The following is a 21,402-nucleotide window of genomic DNA, read 5'->3' as shown; positions in this document are numbered from 1 at the left end:
AGCAGCTGGTGAACCTGTTTATTCCCTTTGGCTGTGGTTGTATATCAGTCTTAAGTGTAGCTAATTAACTTGTATTCATTAGCGATTTTACATAAATTCAAGCAGAACAGAAAATACAAGCCCCAAACAGTTTGTGTTCCTGCAGCCCCCTTTTGTGATGCTGTGCTGCAGCAACCTGCCTCCTGTGTTAGCCACGCGTTGTCCTGAGGCCAGCCCCAGGGACTCTTCAGTGCCCTTCTCTATTTCTGAGAGTGGTATCTTTTTGAGGGCTTATCTGCTGAAGGAAGTGTTTTTATTGTAATGTTACATGCTAGTTGTTGCATGTGATAATGATATCTTGACATATTTTAAATAACAGTTGTCACGATACAGCCCTTTGGTGTTCATTGGCTTATCAGAATTAGTATTTGTCAGACAAGGCAGAGAGAAACAGTGTCCAGCTAGGGACAGTCACAGCATCCTGTGCAGACTGTGCTCTCTCTGGTATTTTATGATCTTGTTGGCCTGCTTCATTCTCAGTATATTGCTTAGCTTTATCATGTTCTGGCTGGGCAAATCACCTTTTATTTCAAAGTAAATGGCATCTCCTACTTGATTTTTATTTCCGTTTGTATTTTTTGATTCTGTGGTGCTTATTGGCCTGGGGGGATATCTTGTTTGCTCTGATTATAACTCCTATTCATATTACGCAAAGCTCTCAGAAGATATTTCTGTTTATGGGAATTACTGTCAATAGAACTGATAATTTATTCAGACTATATATATTTTTCCTCTGTGAGTTGATTGCTTTTGATTTATAAAGGACAGAGATAGCAGAACCCTTATTTTGGCAAAGTGCTTCAGAAAGTGTATTCTCTGAGGGAATTACTAGGTTAAAAACAACAACCAAAAAAGAAGCAAAATTAGCAGAAATAATTACTGAGAATTAGGAAGGAGGAAAAAGGACACTAAAGGAATATAGTATATGGAATTGCCTTAGACTGTAATGTCTCTGAATTCAAGATCTTGCATTTCACTGAAGATGAATATTTGTCCACGTTAGCCAACAGTTGACTTCTAACTGTTTGCCCCCACTTCCTTGTCTCATTTTCTTTGCATTCACTTTGTTCTTTTCTCACTTGTATGTATTTGCTCAGCATCTCTTTTTGTTCCCTCTGATCTTTGGCTTGTCTCCTTTGTCTCGAAAACTTCTTTCTCTGTCCCTTCCTCTCTGCTCTAGATTTCTTTACTTCTTATGGCTGTGACAGTTTACCAGTTCGTGTTCATTTTATGCTGCTCATCCAGTTCCTCTGAAAACCCCATTGTGACTTCTATGACTTGCTCAGAAGAGAATCGTTAAGGCTGAAGATGAGATCACGTGAAGGATCAATATCGTCCTCTTTTCTAAAATTCACCTATTTTTACATGAATCAACAAATACCATTCCACTACATAACGCCGAGTGCTCTGCTACAGTAGCTCCCTGCAGTTGTGTGATTTGAACACTGAGTGGCACTAAAGCCCATGTCACTGACAACAGAAGGCATCCAAAACATGGTTTGTGACTCAGAAGGATGCAAACTGCTAGATAATACGCGAGAGGGTGTATTTTTTTTTGGGGGGGTGGGGGGTGGGGGGTGGGTGGGTGGGTATGGTTGGAAAGAGAGGTTTTACATAAGCAAACTTGTAACAAGCATTAAATATCTGAGACATGTTGCTCTTCCCTTTTTTTTAATTTTTGAGGAAGGATATTTTGAAGGATGTATGGTACAGTTTTGCTAGGGCTGATTCATGACTCTGATACTTAAAAAAAATAAATAAAAAATTGACTTTAATCCTTTGTTTCAAGGAGGTTCAATATACTAAAAGCAAGCAATTCTTTTGCAACTCCTGCATCACTGTGACCCCCGCCCTCCCCCCCCCCCCAACTCGTTTAGCTCAAAGGTGTCAAGAAATATTCTAGGTTGTAAGTGTTATTAAACCACAACCCTTTCTAAAAAATATTTGTGGGCAATTATGTTTGCAAAAACCCATTGTTCTAATTTTGTGCAGTTTAAAGTTAGTTGAGATCCAGCTTTTACCTACTCAAAAGATACAATTCGATCAAAGGCTTTTAATCTTCCTCTGAAAAAAATGGCTAAGTTGTATCTGCTTGTATCGTAGGAAGTCTGTTTTTTTTTTTTTTTTTTGTGACTAGTGCATGACATGAATATTTAATTCAGTTTTCTTAAGAGTTCAAGATCATCCCTGCTTTATTTAGAAAGTGTGTCCACTTCACAAGGTTTTTATTTAGTGTTCACTTGAGCAAAACGCCTGGGACTTGACCTTAGACAGCTGCACTTTGTCTGACCGTTCTTACTGAAGCTCATGTCTGTTTCACATTTGGCACATTGCCCTTGTTCTTTGTGCTAAGGACAAGACCATACCCACTCTGACCTGAAACGGTGGAGGAGTAGCTCTAGTACGTACTTAGAAGTAAAACTCTGGGGAAAACGACCAATTTCAGGCATAATTTAGCAGTCCTGTTTCAAAGTATGACTTAGATGCAGCAAACAAATCAGACAAATGAAGTGTCTAAAAAAATCCCTTACATTCTTCTGCTCACTTATTTTTCTGTTTTCCCTATGACACTGTGACTATTGCAACTTAGTTAATCTCTACACACTAAATCAGTTTCTTAGTTTCCCACAGAATCTGCTTTGGCTTTTAATCCTTTCCAGTGAGTGACAGGATACGTGGTAATATCAACACCTTACTCTTTTCCTTTATCAAATCATCGGATTGCAAATACAAGTGGTGTGCCCTGTTAATTTAGCATGAGTGAACTAACCAGAATGTGTAGTCCTAACCAGAGTAGTACTTTATTTTTCTTTACAGCTGGCAGATGGTGTACACAGATGATTGTTGTTAGGTATAGAAGTATTTTAAGTGAGTGGGGGAGACTTCAGTGGCATGCATTACTTTTTGCTGCCTTTCACCTGTGCACTGCAGCACTGCCTCACTTCTTCACACCACTTTGAGGCAAATAGCAACTTCTGCCAGCTCTGCAAGGTCTGGAAAAGCTACAGTTTCCATAATGACTTGCCTCCACCTAGGGGGAAAACCTTATCTTCATGTTCAACCGCAGTTTAAGGAGGAATCATAAGTAAAAAGTCTACTGTGTCCTGAGCTGCTTTTTACCTGGAAAAGGTAAACAAACTTTAACCTACCATTGGGTTTCTCAACTCTGTGGTTTGCACTGACTTTCTCAGTGGTTCTGAATTTGAGATGAGGGAAGGTGAGACATCAGGATTTTTATTAGATTTAACACTTGTTTCCCCTCTGAAAGTAGATCTGTAATGTCTGGCAACTAGCTAGGAAGTGTCATAGGCACAACTAGTGACCAGTAGATTTTCTGCTGAGAACGTCCCATAATAGTGCCATAGAAGAAGAACAGTTTATAACTTGATTCCTTGCATTCATACACTGAAGAGACTATGCATTTTGCTGGGATGAAAGAGATAACTATGTATTTTTAACTTGGCTGTATGGTCAACGTTTAAACAGGGGGTCTGGATCTTAAAAAAGAGATGCCAGGTAAGGTTTCTATTCCAATGTCACTCTTTGGATAAAGTTTCTGAATCAGTTATATATGATGGATAAACTCATTCATACATTGTTATTGCATGACAGTTGACGCCAGGTTCCTGTTCAAAATATGGAGTATTTGCTTCTTCTGCAGTAACGGATGAGAGTTAATACAAGACCCTCATGTCAAGTGTTGTGGACTAGACCTCTCTCTGTCCGTGGTTACATGACTAAGGTGTTTGTGTTCTAACTGTATGTCATGTTTCGGATAATTCACCAGTGCGTTGAGTTTCAGACAAACGCAGAATTGCCTTTTCACTAAGACTCCAAGGCTCTATTTTCTAAGGCTTGTGGCTTTGCATGGTTACCAACAGCTGTGCAAATTGTGTTTTGTGAATTTGGGCAAGTTCTATTTGTGATGTAAGTCATGATTACTTTAAATGACCACAGGTGGTGGCAGTATCCACCTCAGAGGTTCCTGATGCTCTTTCTACTAGCAGCATTTGGATACTGCATTTGTTCTTTCCAGACAGTGAGTTCTGCAAATTCCTTAGGAGCTGGAGAATCTTTACCTTCTTTCTATTTAATGTCCCCAAAAATGTATTTACTGTTCCGTGGTATGAATGGAACATATTATTCTCATATTTAAGCCAGCACAATGATACATTGTCATTCCTAAATAGTTCTGCCTGAAAAATGGGTAATTTATTACAGACACTTCAGAAGGAAGAGAAAAATGTCTTTCGTTAAATTGTTTCTTACCACCTCTGGGCTTTAAAATATATTCTTTTCTGATTGATGGTAGCCTTGTGATTTGGACAAACAGCAGCAATCAGTTAAGGTGAAAATGTACTCCTCTCACCTGAGGGTTTGTTCATCAGCTGAAAGCAATAGCAGAACTTGTGACAATAGTATTCACAAGGGTATCTTGAGATAGATTTCCCCTTTGAGATACAAGCTTCTTCCTTTATTATTAGAATATCTGTTTAAATTTTGTTATCAAAATTTAGTATTAAGTACTGTATTAATAATCATATATTGCCCTGTCCTTACAATTTTTCTTGTAATGGAGAAATGGGAAAATTTTCACACTGAATTTGTTAAAGCCACTTTCAGAAGTTTTTGGAGATTTTGAAGCTGACCTATGGAACTGTATGGAAATACATTGTTGTGATCTTCATTTTGTTTGCCCCTCTTGAGTGTTCTTGAAACATAAAGTATCCTGAAAGATCTTACAGACAAGTGCTCTTCACATATGTTCAGTGTATCTTACATCTGTTAGGCTGTCAGAGTCATCATTAGAGAAATGGAAGTTAGACTTCCAATACTGCAAATTCCTCCAGAGAAACTGTTAAACTTGCAGTGTACTTGGTGCTACTGCAGTTCCACTGCCAGCTTTATTCATAGCTTAGTAATTTAAGGACAGCCCAGGAATGACCATGTGTGCTGCAGCCATAGCAGTGTAGTTATATTCTCTGAAATAGTATCAGAAAATAAAATACAGTGTATCTCTAACGGTAGGAGCAGTATAAGTATGTGACAAAATACTCTTTACCCTTAACGGGTTTTCGTCTTGTCAGCCCTGAATACAAAACAAGTGATTTATTATATTCCAGATGTGTAGTTGTAGCTTAGTCAAAAGATGTGAGAAAAGCAAGTCTGTAGAAGAAATACCTCTCTTAATGTGGTGGGAAAAAATGAATATGCTTCTGAGCTTGTAATGTTTTCACTAAATCTAATAAGAGGCAGCAAAATTCAAGTAACACGTGTGGTGCAGGTATGAAGCCAGACATTTGAGCTGTGAATTTCTTGGATCTTTGAGCTGGAGCATTATATTTACAACCACTGATTCTCAGGTTAGGGCAGAGCATTTTGTTCTCATGAGAAGGCTCTGGACTCTATGTATTTTCCAGTCTCTCTGTATCTGGAATGAGCCCTGCACTCCTGGTGTCCCAGTTGTCTTGGCTGCAGTGCACTACAGCTTCCCCAGGTCCTGGTTCTCTTTTTGTCGGGAACAAGGGTACTGGGGGGGAAATGGAATGAAAATGGTCTCCTTTCGACATGGCTATACCAGAATGGGAGCTGAGAAACAGTCTTAAGTTGTTTAGACATTAATGTCCCACAGCCTAAGTTGTGCAAGATGTTCACCACAGTTTATGATGTAATTTTGGTTAAGGTTTTGATCAGTCTGTTGCTGTTTTCAAGACACGTGATGTGACACCAACATCAAAGTACACAACAGTGCCCCAGTGCATGCATCCAGTGGTGCAGTGCAGTCAGTATGATATTTGTTTGGTGCTTCAGGTGATCTTGATAATCTCACACTTTCACTCCAATGGGTTTTAAGTTTTCATATGTGCAGTGAGAGTATTAGAAGAATCCCAGAAGTTTTGATAACTTGCGGTCCTGCTTGCAGGTGGTAACATATTTTGCATGTACGAAGACTTGGCTCTGTTTTTGAGGAACAGGCAATGATTTCTCATATTAGAGTACTAGTACGTGCGTTGTTGAGCATAATGCAATGGCTAGGGAGTGGATTTACATCTGTGTCCTTACAAGTCTGGGAATAATGTGGTAATTGCAGAAATGGCAAACAGATTACATGTACTAAATAGCTTGTGTTTTTTTTTTTTAATCTCTTAATGGGCTTAAAGACCCTTTAAATAGATAAGAGACAGAAACCCCACACTTGCAGTCTTAGGGATCCTACAGACATGCAGATAAGATTTTTGAGAGCTCTAATAAGAGTTGCCTACTGCTCTGGTAAAAGTTTGCACAAATAATTCCTTTAATATCAATATATTAATACTTAGTTTTCTCTTCATACTTGGAATTTTAATCTCATGCCTTCTCATTGCAAGGAGGAAAGTACAGTTGTATTTGAGCTTAATTTTCATACCTTTTCCCAAACAAAAGTTGTGAGCTCAGTTCTGTGATTGGTGCATTTAACTTCAGTCAAAATTAAATCAAAAGGGGAGCTCAGACTTTACACTGATATTTACTCTGTAAGTGGTCTCTTCTTTTTTCATGTATAATGCAGGACACCTTGAGAGGTTACTCCAACCATGTTAGATGTGTCAAATGTGGTTGTTGGCAGCTGAGCAATTTTTGTGAAATCCTTTTGAAGTCATTGGAGAGGAACAGATGCACCTAGGTCATGATTCACCTTAAATGTACCTTTTGGGTGAGATAAATTATAAATGAGAACTTACTTTCTCTTTATAAACTACAAAATGAGCATAAACTGCTCACGGAAATTAAGGTGGTCAGCGATGCAAGCGTATAATTTGAATAGAGTCCAGTTTCTTGACCTTTCTCTGTATACTGTGGGCCCACAACCAGAGGCATTATTTCAGATGTAGTCTCATGAGCCCCAGGCAGAGGGCAATAATCATGTCCCTGTAATCCACTGGCTGTGATCTTGCTGATTCAGCCTGTGGAGTTGATTCACCCCAAGTAGAGGATTTTGCACTTCTCTCTATTGAACTTCATGAGGTGTCTGTCAGCCCGCTTCTCCTGTTTGTTGAGGTCTTCTTGAATGGCTGCCCCATCTTCCATCATATGAACAACTTGTCCAATTTAGGTGCCTCCATGGATTTCAGGAGGGCTTGTTTTGTCCCATCATCTGAGTCATCAAAATCAAAAAACTTTGGGTGTTAGTGTCAGTGTCAAACTTGACTGACTGGAGATGGGCACCCCTTGCAGCTGACTGCAGTGAGATTTTGAACCACTGACTTAACCTTTCGGCTTGATGGACCATCCCGCTTCTCAATGGCTTTGTGGTTCACCCATCCAGCTCATATCTTCCTGGTTTCTCTGCAGGGATGCTATGGGGGACTGTGTTGAAAGCCTTTGTAATGACAAGAGGGATGATACTGCTTGCCCTCCATTTGACCACAAATAGGGAGGAATCCATCATGGAAAGCAATCAGGTTGGATAGATCCAACACGCTTGGCTGAGTTCTGAGCTTTAGGATAAATGTTGTGAAAGTATGGTAGCAGCTTGCAGAATGTATGTTACTAACACTTGATTCCCAACATATTTTTAAAACACCATTGTTACTATTATCAAACATAACAAAACAGGACTCTACTTTGTAATCTTTGTAAGTGAAATCCAATGCAGTCAAGTTCTTACCCGGGGATTTTTATTACTGACTTCAGCGAGGGCAGTAATTCAGTAAATATTTCACTTTCTACATCTTAATTACATCCGTATCAGGAGGTATAGATGCATTTGGTCTCTGAAGAATTTGAAAGCTAAAAGGAAAAGTATTTCTCTTTAATGTTTCTGTACTTTATAGTAACTACAGCAATATGTATGAAGGAAAGCAATTGCAATTCAGCAGAAATTCTTTCCAAATTCCTATTTTTGACTAAAGCTGGCTACTTAAGTAAGGAATGCATGTTCAGCTGACATAGCCCATTTGACTGTATTGGAGCTGTGCCAGTTTATAACAGCTGCTGGTCTTGTGAAATCACCAGCCAGTCAAGATCCTGGATTCTGGATCTCAGGTAAGAGATTATTTTTCTGGAAATGTACTATGTAGAAGACTAAAAGGGAGCATATATTTCTATTTTGTTAGTAAATCAATGTTATTTTTTTAACAGCAAGAAAACTGAGGCTCAGCATGTGTTTTTTCCTGTACGTTGTGGTTAAAGCAGCAAACTGACAAAGGTGGTATTTTGAAACAGAGGAAGCACTATTAATGTCAGCTCTGTCATCTTTGTCAATAATGTGTTAGATGTGGATATGGTTGCTTTGTGAGGAGCCACTAGAGAGCTAGAAATTTTGAAAATAGTAAAAATGTACTTAAAATGAACACTTCATATTACATGATTAAGAAAGTAGTTGTCATAAAAATCTTGTGAATAGCAAGAAAGCTGCTTGGGCTGGAAGTTATGTGTTGATTAGAAAATGCAGTAAGAGGGAGTGTTCGATCATTTGTGTTTGGTATCTGAGTAGGCTCCCTGAGGGAGGAAGAATAATTATGTTTGATAAAAGAACACTGTGATGCTAAGGCCAGGTTTCTGCCAAAAGTGATGGGTAGAGAGGGAGCTAAATTGAGCTCTATAAATTACCTATAGCAATGGTTTGATTACTAAGGAACTTCAGTGTTATGTATAACCTAATCTGTACAGACTTAAAAAGAAAAAAGTTTTGAGATGAGATCTTACTAACACAGAAATTGGTAACAAAATTTCCACGGACTCGCTAGAGTCAAGACTTCATCCTTCGTTATTGTTAGGTTTGTCTGGGTTTGCATAAATTATTTTAGTGTATTTTACAGAAATACAGAAGTGTATTTTACAGAAATATTTTCTTTCATTGTTTTCTTTTGCTTGAAGCTTGGAAATTGATTTGTGGCTTTACTTGAAATACAAATACCTGTAGCAGGTTGCAAATAGACCATCTTTTAAAGGTTTGTCTTCACTAAAGGAGTATTTTTCTGATAAACCTGTGCTAATACAAGTCTTCTCATTGTCCACTTTTGATTATTGTGTGAAATTAACTCTGCTGATAAAGTCTACTGGCAACCTTCTGTATGCATTTTTTGTTGTTGTTTTGTTTGAACTAGGAAGAAGGCGAGAGCAGCAGAGTATCAGAGACACATAGATAGCCAAATCAGGTAGATTTCAAACACACCTACTGTGGGGACAATTTAAAATGTGGAGACAGTGTTTTCATTCAGTATAGTAATTCGGATATCTTAGCTCTGAATTTCTGATGAGTTTTTGAGAATCAGATGTCAACCACAAGAGTTATTTTTTTTGTAACTGCATGGAAATCTAGAGTTTGCTCGTGTATCCGGAAGTTGTTAAGTGTGCCTTTGCTGTTAATCTCATTGCTAATACCATGCTAATCTGATTTTGGAGCAAACAGTGGAGACCCTGGCATGGGACCAGGCAAAGTTAAAGTAGGCAGGTCATCCTGGGGGGATGCGTTAGGAAGGGTAAGAAGAGCCCGTACATGAGACTCAGTTAATGACACCATGTTAAATAAATAGTATTCTGGTATTCCTTTCACATGCAACCTTAACTTTCTAAAGTCAAGCGTTGGAGTAACTTCCTTTTCAAAATCTGATAGCTCAGGAATGACACCATATAAACTCTGTACTACATCAAGGACCCACGTGGCTTGGGTGTGGATAAGCCTAGTTCTCATGGCTTAGAGCTTCTGTTTCTGGGATTAGCACAGATAGCTTTGGTGTCTTAGATATACATGCCAAATATTACTGTTTATATATTATATACGTGTCAAGGCATAGTTCTTTTTATAGTTACATGAGTACATACGGAAAAGCTACTGGCTGACATTTTGTGCCGGTTTCTCAAGCACAGTAAGGCCACGTGATGTGTGGTCTGTTATAGAGGCTGACAGACCCCCTGCTGAAGTGCTTATAGTCTAAAGTAAGTGACAGACAAAGGATACGATTAGGATTTAAAAGATGAAAGGAGGAACATGCACTTCATAATATTTACTTTAATATGTATTTATGAGTCTGAAATATTGCAAGCAAATAAAAACACAGCCAGTCTCATCTGTCTTTCATTGGTCATTATCTGACCCTTTAGACTTTATTAGGAATTCTCCGTGTGGTGCAGTAGTTAAGGGAGGAACTATCCCGTTCCATGATGTGGAGGACAGGATGATCCAGAGGTAAAAGGCTTATAGTTTAGCTTCAGACTGTTGTGTTGTCGAACCAAGTTTAGAATATTGTTTTGTTCTTGTGCCATATAAGAATGGTGACTTCAAACAGGTCAGGGGAGCTGCATGACAATAGTGTACAGTCTTTTCTTGCAGCAAGAAATTAGAAGCACTGTAAAGGAAGAAAATTACTAATGCAGCACCTACCTGAAGACTTCTTGGCCTAGAAATAAGAGATGTAGCAAGATCCAATGTCTAGAAGCCCAATCTAAGCAAATGTTTTCTTATGTCTGTAAGATACATCTTCAGTTATAATTTGCTGTTAGAATAACTGAGCAAGAAACAGGAAAACCTTCTCCCTCCATTGTAGGCTTAAAATTAAGACAGCCTAATCTTTATGAAGGATTATTTAGGTCAGTGACTAATCAGAGCCTGATTCAACATATTTTATTTAGAAAGTCGGATTAAATGGATGATATGTCTGAGGAATTTCTTTCACTTGAGAGAGTACTTGATGAAACATAACACTAGAAAGGGTAGCTACCATAATAATTGGCAAACTAATATATTAATTCATTTTACATACTACTTTATCTGTTAGTCTTCACAGTTCTTAATTTTATTTTACATCTTTAAATAGCATTTTCTAATATTAACATACCAAATAGCAAAAATCAAAGGCCCAGCTTAGAATTCAAACACCACAAAATTTATCACCTTTGGCAGATGATCCATTTTGGGGAGAATTAAGGAATTAACAAATATTTGGTACTCTTTACCAACACAGATTGTCTCACTGTGTTACAAGAGTTGTAGGATTGGGCTTATGGACACAGACATATTTCATTGGCATTACTTTTTTGGCTCAAGAATGTGAGAAGTTATATTAGTGAGACAATTATTACAATACTTTTTCTGGTTCTGATGCCAACAGAAAAAAGAAATTGTTGCCATTGAAGAATATATCCCAATCAACACTGAAACTTTTTGGATCAGATTTCAGATGAATTAACTTAGAGTCAAATAATTTCAGATAGACTGTATTAGCAGAAGAAAGAGTCATTACTGCTTTCCAATAAAATGAGAAACATAACTGAGTACCACCTGTCACAAAGGCAGTACAATGATCCAGATGGTTATTTATTTTCAGATAGGGAGGAATAATGGAGAGAGGGAAAAGCTGCTGCCAGATTCTTTTTCTTTCTTCCCTCCCCTTTGTTACCTTCTTGTCAGAATAGTTTCTCTAATTATAGGAAAAAAAATCTTAGAATTAGGATGGATTGATGGGATGTTCCTTTTTATTATCTAAAGGTAGTTCACTCTTTTTTTTTTAGGTCAAAATGTAGTCTGAGAGGTACAGACATTACTTTTTCATTTTGTATGATAAGCTGTACGAAAATAGAAAGGACTCCTGAAGCTTAGAAATAAATTAATTTTACTTGAAATACAGGTACCTGCGAGAGGATGAAAATAACCTGCAAATTTTTTAAAGGTTTCCCTTTGTTAAAGAAATACTTTACTGATAAATATGCACAGCATAAGCAATCAGAACTAATCTGTATTGTGTACACGCTATTTACATGTATATACATGTATACATGAGGCTAGAACTTAGGTGGGAATCAGGAGGGCACAAACCAATCTAACTCCAGTCCTTTCTGATTCCAAATTTTGTGTGAAATTGTTCACTATGCTGCTAAAAGCTACTGGTGACCTTGTTAGGTCTGACAAGAGTACAGGTTCCTTTTAGAGTTAAGAAGATGGTGAGAGTATTAGATGTAAATGAGTGAATTAGGTAGGCTCCAAGGATATTTCTAATGTGAGGACAATTTAAAGTAAGCGATTGTCATGTTCCATTTTGTAACTAACAACTGTGTGAAAATCAAGAGTTCAGTCTTCCTTACTAGCGATTTCTCTCCCCCTTGTCCATTCTGGTAGTGACATATTTTATGGCTAAACTGGGAGAAGAGCCAATATACCCAGGACGTCTTCCTAGAACAGGAATTGTATCTGGAGAAACGGTTTAAATAGAGCATTCCTTTTAGATTATAGCCATATTTTGATCATAAAATGAAAACTGACAGAAAGATATGGCACTAAAAATGTGAGTGGTGCTGGGACAGTAAGTGATACTAGACTTCTGTAACAGCTTTTGTGCATGCATAAAATTATAAGTACATGAATAGCATCACTTATTTATATCTGAATGCCTTCTTGGGACTTAGGTGAGGGAAGGACTCATCAATCTTGATGATCAGGGAGTACTCCTTAGGTTTAAAAAAAAAAAAAAACACAAACAAAACCCACTACTAGCACCACCAACAACAAAAAAACAAACAGAACTTTTATTACAAAGATACAGTAGGAGAAGTACTGCAAGACCTCTCATAAGATTAAAATCTGTGATTTTTAGCTCTTCATTTTGGAGCAGCATGTTACCACAAATCTGTTTGTATGTGTACACGCTGTGTTCAGGTGTTCAAGGCAGTGAGAATTGTTTACATCCCTGACCATTTTTTATGTTAAACAAGTAGTTAAGCATATGCATTATGCCTCCAAAATGTATGTTATATACCTACAAAGTACTTTGAGAATGGGTTGTGCCCTTTGAACGTGTTTCCCCTTTTATATAATACATACCTCTTGTGGCCAGATTTTAAGGAACAAAACATCTGCTCAGTGGTGTTTGAAAACATTGATTGTGATTCAGGAGAACATTTGACTAACCAGCTTGCTGCAGACCCAAGAGGCGAGAGGTAACATTAGGTAAAATAATAGAAGTCAACTTTTGCCATCTTTTTCTTTTGAAACATGACTCCAGACAGGGATCGGGTCAGTTTCTGACCTAAATTCAGAACATAACAGAACAAGAAAAATGCTCTTCCTTTTCCCTGCTGAAGCTTGTTTTAAGAGTTTTACCATCATAAAGCTAAATGTAGAAGCCCTCCTTATCTCATTTATGTAATCATTACATATTATTATTTATAATAATACATGTTTTATATTTAAACTTATATAATTATTATATATATATATATATAAAAGATGAAGTTAGTCTGATGTATATATCACAAAAGTATTTAGAGTAGCATGTCCTAGGTATTCTTAAAATCTTAAAAATCCAGTGTATCTGCATGTTGTGATTTCACAATACTTGTTCATTCAAGTTTCTTGTATTACTGATGACTTGAGAACCTCCTCTTACTCTTTCCTGTAGCAGCCTTATACAAAAGCTTGAAAATATGACCTGACTGTATTCTAAAAGTTTGAAAACTATATACTAAAGCCTTCTCTACCTCATTTTAAAGCTAATGTTTGTCAGGGAGAGAAGCTACTTTAAGACTGCCTGGGGATGGCATTACTACCGTGATAGAGTAATCTGCAAAAGAGAATTGCTGGATGTGACTGGGAGTGTGGTTCAGATCAGATACAATCATGAAAGAAGCCACCTTGAAGAACAGGAAAACAGAATTCAATTATAAACAATTAGAGAATAAATATATTATTTGCTCTCTGTTGTGATATACTGCTAGGATGTTACTGGGGTGGGGGAAGTATCATCTTAGTTATGTTTGACTAAGAATAATGCTTTCACCCCAGTCCTTTATGTTCTTCCATTTGTGTGCGTGGAAAGCCTTTGGCCTTGGAGCTTTTTCTATGGATCCAACATTTTGCATCTCCTCTTTGATACAGCTACTGAAAGCATGACTTGCACTTAGACTTTGGCAGTTTGTGCCTTTATGACCATTGTGGCCATGGAGGTCTTGAGATTTTTGTATGGGATGGAGTGGGATGTTACAGAATAATTTGAGGATGTCAAATAATAATTATTTAACACAGTTTTTCCATATTTCATCTAATATTCAATAATGGCGTACTCCTGGCTCTGTAAATCACTGGCAAAGAACCCTTGCAAAAACAACTCCTAACTCTCTTTTGGGGACCCATTCAGTAACTCATTTGTAGCTTCTGTAAACGGTGCTCATGGTCTTGATCTTGTTTTCTCACTGTGGAAAGTTAGTGTTGGAGGAATAACATCATGTATGCCATCAGCCGATGCCCCTCCTCACCTGGCAAAACTTGATTTGTTTTTACTCTTTGCTTTTAGGTGTGAATGTGTGTGTTTTGGGGGCATTTCTTGGGGAGTAAAGATGTGTAAATGGCACTGGCGTTGATGGATTGCAGTACCTTATCTTCTGGGACACATTCGAGATATTTAGGCAGGGAAGACTAAGGATGCTTACACTAACGTTCATTTCCAGTCTTCCCCATTTCACAAGTGGTATATTCACTTGAGATCTTTTTTGTTTAAAGAAGGGAAATCACTTTTAAACACATTCCTTTCCAAGCTTCATTGTGACGTTTATAGCTTAATTATAAGCTCCTGCAAATAGGATTTTACTGTGCGAATGCTGACACAGCCTTACCTCTAGTGACCTGAGTGGCCTACTGTGTTAATTACTGTAAATCATTAATCATTATAGAAATATACATTTCGGATCTGTCCCAGAATCTGGACCATAGTGGTGTTTGTCTTTTTGTAGAGTGTTACATGCATATATCACTTTGTACAAAGACCAAATTCTAAGTCCTCACTCAGAAAAATAGCCCCCTTCCTTGTGAGAACCAGCTTTGACTCTGCTTTCTTTATATTTACCTAATGCATGAATAAATTGACTTGGACTATCTTTAGGAAACTTGACAAATATGTCCCTTGCCAGAGGAGATTAAATCAGATTTAGCAAAATTATTTATTGATCTACTTTTAGGCTGCAAAGGATATCCAAAATGTAGGGCTTGGCCTGCTGCGTTGCAAGGAAATCAGCATGAAGAGGGAGGCAGAGGCTTATCTGTTAGCTTATTTTTCTCAGGCAAGGCTCTGTTCATCTTGACTCTCAAGCCCTCGGCTTTGGGTGGGCATGTTTTACTGGGGAGCTGGACTGGGAAGCAGTGAATAAGAATTTCCATCTCAAATGTGTTGGCAGGCAGTACTGTGCCTGTGTCTGTAACACGAGTGTCGTGGGGGCTCATTTGCCCTATGTGGGCAGCCAGACGTAGGCTTTGAGAAGCTATTTGTGGAGCTCGTTGGGATTTTGGTGTGGCTGCATGTAGCCACTAAGAGGCAGAGGCAGGTGCATTAGGGGAAACTCCATGTCTAGCAGTGATAGAATTGGGTGAAGGAAGGGGTAAGCCTGCTATTAAATTAACTGCATCCGGAAAGACATGGCAAATGGGTATATTTTAATAACTTTCAAGTAAAAGGAGAGGGGCCGTTGTAGGGGAGGACGGGACAAAGCCCTGGGGGAAGGTGCTCCCTGCCTGAAGGCTCAGAGCCGGGAGGCCGAGCGCTGCTACTCACAGCTCCCCTGTCGCCTCAGGCACCGGCTGGGCGCGGGCAGCAGTGCCGCTCGGGGGTCCGGCCCCCCCTTCCCCGGGGACCCCCTCAAAACCCTCCGGAAGCACGGAGCCGCGCGGAGGCCCCCTCCCGCCGCCTCTGCCGGGCTCCCCCTGCCTCCACGGCGGCCGGGGGGCGGCGGCTGGCCCCGGCCGCATCCCGCAGGTGGATCCGGGCCCTGCCTCCCCCCGCGGCGGGGCGCGGAGCCATGTGACCGCCGCTTCCTGCCTCCGCGCCACCTGAGCCGCGCAGCCCCGCGCAGCCCGGGGAGGGCGCAGCCGCCGCCGCGGCCCCGCCGCCGCATGGAGACCCAGGACCAAGGGGCGCAGATGGAGCCGCTGCTGCCCACGGTACGGCCCCGCGGCCGCCCCCGCGGGGGGGATTTGCGGGGTGCGGGGGGCCGCCTTCGTGCGGGTCGCAGCGGGTTTGTCGGTGCGGGGGGACGGGTTGGCTCGCTCCGCCGCCGAGCGATGCGGCGGTGTCCGTCCCAGCCCTCCGGGGCCCCTTTCTGAGGCATCCCCCGCCTCGGGCATCCCCTTGCCGGCGGCACCCCTCGCTCCGCATCCCCCTGCCTCCCGCATCGCCTTTCGCAGGCTCCCCTCTGCCTCCCCCGGCGGCTGCGGGGCAGCGCTGGGGAGCGAGCACCTGTGCGCTGCGCTTGGGGACCCCGCTGCGGGGACCCCGCGCCGGGCTGGGGCTGGCTCGGCGGCTCCCCGGCCCTGCCTGGCTCGCAGATAGCAGAGGAATCTGCTGAGGTCTGGCGCTTGCACGTCAGGGTCTGTCTCCCTCCGGAGCCCTGGTCTCTCCGCGCCGCGGTGTCGCAGTTTGTGGCGCTCAGGCGAGGGGCTGCGGGGTTCGTGGCTGGGGGTGCGCGGTGCACCCTTGGCTCAGAGCACAGCGTTTCCCCAGCGAGTATGGAGGGGATCAGTTGGTGGGGTACTTTTCACGCTGTTAAGTCAGTGGGGATCCTTTTTTCCTGCCTGCCTTCCCGCAAACGCAGGGTTTGCAGATGCATGCAAGATGTACATGTGGGTGTCAATATTGCTCTCATATCGAGATGCTGTTTGTGAATGGAGGATCCTGTCTGGCGCTGGAGATCAGACTGTCTGGGGCAGGGAGAAGTCTCTCATGTGCATACACAAGAGTCTGTCTGCGCGCACACATCCACAGGAACGCACCGCATAGGTCTGCGGAGGATTCTCTGGCTCTCAAAACGGTTCTGTGTTAGCACGACAAGCTGCACAGCGTTGACAAAGCTTGAAGGAGCCAAGTCTCAGCTGCCGTAGGCTGATGAGAGACACTCATGGCAAGCCTGTTTTTTGTGGGGTCTGTTCCCATCATCTGTTGACGTGGTCCATTTTGCAGTCAGGTGGCAGGTTGCTACACAGTGTGAGGTTATCCCTGGCATCTCCTTTTTCCTTGTGGCAGGGGAGCAGCTTTTCATGTTGCTTTCTGGATACCTTTTAGGAGTCCTAATTCCTGTTACTTGCCGCTCCTGCAGCTTATGACGCAGGAGTAGGAAAAGGTCTTGTCTTTTTGACTGACAGACCAGTTGCCCAGTTCCTTGCCGTTGAGAGACAATTCACTGTCAATCCAGTTTCCATCTATGATGTTCATGATCACTGATTCTGTGGAAGTCCTCTGTTTTTCAGCCCAGCTCGATAGTCCGCAGTCGGTAGCAGACTGGCTCTTGCTCGTACCCTGCTAGCCTACGTGCTGCTCGGTCTCACTTCGTGAATGTGCATCGCCTCCGCTTGTGTGACAGCGGCTGCTCGGGGAGTTGGAGGAGTTTGCTTTTGAGAAGGGCAGTATACACGGTTACCTTATTCCACCTGGCTTTAAGTTTGTTCTTCTAGGGCTATGCATAGAGAGAAAGGTGGCTGCAGTTGTTGGGAGGATCACAGAAGGCAGTATTTCTTGTGTGCTGCTAAGGAAAGGATTATCCCCTTTTCCTTCTGCAGTCTGGAATGGCAGAGCCCTCCTCTGATCAGCACCTGCCTGCAGAGCTGCAGGTCTCCAGCAGTGCCTACTGCTTGTCATGTCTGGGGCTTGGATCCCACCTCCCATTTACTGCATCTCACTAGTTCAGCAGCTGTTGTGTAAGCTTCAAGTGGGGAAGGGAGTCTTCTGTACTATACATAATATTTATTATGGTACTTGTCCTCAGTCCTCTCTCTTGCTCTTTATGTTTCCAAGAGGGTCTCAGCGAGGCAACCTTGCTTTCGTGCCACAGCAATGATGGTAAAGTCACAGCTCCTGCAGTCTTGGAGATCCCTCTGTCCTGCTGGCATTTTCACTGTGCATCAAGCAGTAAAGTGTCTAAATGTGCTTTGGCAGCCTCAGTCTGGCTGATGTCTAGAGCCCTGCATATGGTATGGCAGAAGTGGCTTTTGCATGGTGGGAGTCTTGTACCTGGCATCAGGGCAGAGTTTAGGGAATAGGGATCGGTACTAACTTCAGCACTTTTATCCTGGAAGGTAATACCGTGAGACAGCAGTACCTTTAGAGTGCTTCTGTTTTAGGGATCAATCCTCATCTTGACAGGAAATAAGTGGAAACAGGCACGCAAGCTGCAAAACAGGTACAGTTCTGTTTCCAAGCTACGTCTGAGGTTGATGGACACTGGTTATGAAGAAAAAGGCTCCTGGCTGAAAGAACTTCTTTCCTTCAAGGGCTTAGTGTAGTGGTTTTGGTATGTGGAACAGAAGTAATTGTTTCTTTTTTTTTTCTTCTTTTTTCTTCTTTTTTTTTTGTGAAACTGTAACACGATACATTATGATTGCTATTCATAGTAAAAGATAGCAAATGTAGTCTTTGATTAATTTTATCTTCTAATGGTGCTCAGAGATTGCGAAATATCAATGTCGTTTCTCATCAAAATCCCACAGTGTGCACAAAGTGGAATCTTTATGTTGTAGTATTAGTCATATGTTGTTACTGATTTATTATACAAGCTTTTAATTAAAAACCCAACCCTCAGCACTTTATAAAGTGATATAACACATTGTTACCTGTGGTTTTGAGGAGTTAAGTGAAAGTAGGTTTTCATCTGCACACTTTTAGCCTATTTTTATAGATTCCTTTTGGAAACAGTTCTTACACAGCTGTAGCACCTTTGTTAGAAATTAGGCATCTGCTTCTGTTTTTTTTTTTTCTTCCTACACAATGTGGGCAAATTTGTGTGAAAATTATTAGAAATCTATTGTGAATAGTCTATAAGTGCAATATTGTAGAACTAAATTAAAAATATATTTTTTCCACGTGGGGACAGTTTATTCAAAATTCTTGAAAACACGAGTTTTGTCTTGCTTCCATCGCTCAATATGTATACTAATATGGTTACAAAATGCAGACTCCTGTGCTTTCTATATCATCATCTAATGTTATATTTATCAGCCATCAAGTGTATTTTTATTCAGAATGCTTTAAAATAGTTGTGAGTAATTGAAAGATTGCCATGGAGTCATCATTTGTTTACAGAATGGGAGAAACAACCTGCAGGTCTCTATGAGGATCATTTATGGATTTCTTATCAGAGCTGCAGATACTGTTGTCTGTATTTATATATACTTCAATACATGTAAACTGACTTGCAAATTGTCACTTAAGACAGTGTATTTGTATCAAAAGCTGTTTTTAGAGTGTTTACTTTTTCTGGTTCCAGAACTCACTTGTTATGCAAATCAACACTGGCTTTCAAAATGGGGTTGTCATCTGACAGGGGTCTGATGCTTCTCACATACATAAGCATGCATAGATGTGGTGTGGAGACTTTTGTTGATTATGTTTATGCGTAACAAGTTGCTTTCCTGTGTTGTCTGAAGACAGTGGTAACAGTAAAACCAAACTGACTCTTCAATTCCAAGTTCATGTACTCTCCTTCCTCACTCAGTCTTTTCAAGGACTTTTTTTTAGTAGGTATAAGACCTTAATGCATAACATTGCTGATATATGTCCACAGATACACATAATACATGTTTGTGTACTATGCTTATAGTAGGTAGATGCTGTTTATACCCAGTACTCCAGTCACTGCTGCAAATGGCACACAGCTATCGCTAGTTGGCCTGTGTATGTGGGAGAATGGTATAGCGAGATCTTGGGGAGTAGCTATTTTTAATGCAGCAGGTGAGTGTGGGAAGCTACAGACAGTAACAGGCCAAATTCTTTTGCTTTTGTTAATGCTGAGTGGGACCTCCAGTGAGACTTGCAGATGAAATGTATTGCTCATTAAGAGAGCGGATGGCAGAGCCTGACCCAACAGTTTGTTTAACAGTACCAATTCCCAGTTCGCTTCCCCAAAATTTAGCATTATAGCAACAGTTAAGGTATTTTTATTGAATGTTGCGGTTCCTTTGGAAAATTACAGAGGCAGTGTTACATTTTCAAGACAAGAGTACTGAGATAATAGCACCATTGAAAATAAAACCCCAAAATCTAACTATAAGTATAAATTTAGAATTAAGTTGCTGCTTTGGGTATTTTATCTCTTACTGCCTGATTCCAAGTTCTGAGTGAAAAGAGAAAATAAATCTTTTTTTTTTTTTTTTCCCAGAAAATGTGAGAAAGAAAGGAAGTAACAATCAGAGGCTTTTTTTTTTTTGTTTCCTAACAAACAAAAACAACCACAGAAAAACCTTTATTTGCAAGTGTCATGATTAAAAAAGATTTCTCTGAATCACATGGTGTGCTGTGGTATTACTGTTTAAGAATAATTGGCAGCCTGATATATATTTGTGCAAAACCAAGAAAAACTATTAATACTATGTGGAAATCATTCTGCTTTAATGCATTTCTGCTTGGTTTGAGTTGTTGGCACAATTTCTACTTGTTGAGTATGTGTTTCCATTTCCTCTGCTAATAATTGCATCTTCCCTTTCTACTTTTTTCTTTGGAAGAAATACAGAATCAATTTTAAAACAAAATACTTCCATCAACATCTTTTAATGCTTCTTAAACAAGTAATGTTTACAACCTCAGGGGATGAGAGGGTTTTAAGCAGGTGAAGAAAAGTTTAATCTGTTGTAAATTGTCTTGAACAACTATTTATGTATGTGATAAGAGAACAGAAAGCCAAAGGCATAACATGTTCCTTTCATTTCAGTAATATACTGTAACAGATGTCTTCAGGTCTGTATTTAAAACAAACAACCCCAAAACTTTTGAAGAATCATGTAATTGTGGCTGTCTTTGTGATAGTAATGGCATTTGTACGTTGTCCAACTTAGCCAACAACTGAATGTGTTCAACGCAATTTTTAGGGAAGCTTAAAAGGTATTCTCATGAAACAAAAAATAAGCATTAGATATTTAAAGATGATTGAAATCCATCCTGCTTCTACAAAGTTGTCCGTTAGGATAGTTGAGGTAAAAGAGAATAGATGCAGTTACTACAAAAGATGCAAACAAGTCACAGAATCACAGAATCACCTAGGTTGGAAGAGACCTCCAAGATCACAGAGTCCAACCTCTGACCTAACACTAACAAGTCCTCCACTAAACCATATCACTAAGTTCAACATCTAAACGTCTCTTAAAGACCTTCAGGGATGGTGACTCAACCACTTCCCTGGGCAGCCTATTCCAATGCCTAAAGTAAGGAGGGTGAGATGAGAATAAAAAGGAGCATGGAGAGATTTGTGCAAACTTGGAGAAGTGAGGAATGGAAAGAAAGAGGGAACTGATTAAGTTGCATGAGATTGATTTGGTTATGGCACAGGGAAGGAAATGGAGGAACAGGTGGAAAGCCAGTTCACGTCTTTGTATAGCTGGGACAAAACTGGATCACGAATCCTGATTCTTCCTTATCTTTG

At 40.4% G+C, this 21,402-nt stretch overlaps 1 protein-coding gene across 2 annotated transcripts in view; it reads left to right on the top strand.

Moving 5' to 3' along the window:
- Window positions 1-15,817: 15,817 nt before the first annotated feature.
- Window positions 15,818-21,402, top strand: part of SLC4A10 (solute carrier family 4 member 10) — a 157,443-nt gene continuing 151,858 nt past the window's right edge. The window contains exon 1 of one of the 2 annotated variants that reach the window (XM_040561252.1): window positions 15,818-15,940. In XM_040561252.1, the coding sequence (XP_040417186.1) occupies window positions 15,893-15,940 (48 nt within the window). In that variant the 5' untranslated portion in view covers window positions 15,818-15,892. The remainder of the gene's footprint in view (window positions 15,941-21,402) is intronic. The other variant, XM_040561257.1, reaches the window with a different exon arrangement.

This window comes from Cygnus olor, chromosome 6 (assembly GCF_009769625.2).
Source record: "Cygnus olor isolate bCygOlo1 chromosome 6, bCygOlo1.pri.v2, whole genome shotgun sequence".
Taxonomy (NCBI): Eukaryota; Metazoa; Chordata; class Aves; order Anseriformes; family Anatidae; genus Cygnus; species Cygnus olor.
The sequence above is the reverse complement of the archived record's forward strand: the minus strand, read 5'-3'. Positions and strand labels throughout refer to the sequence as shown.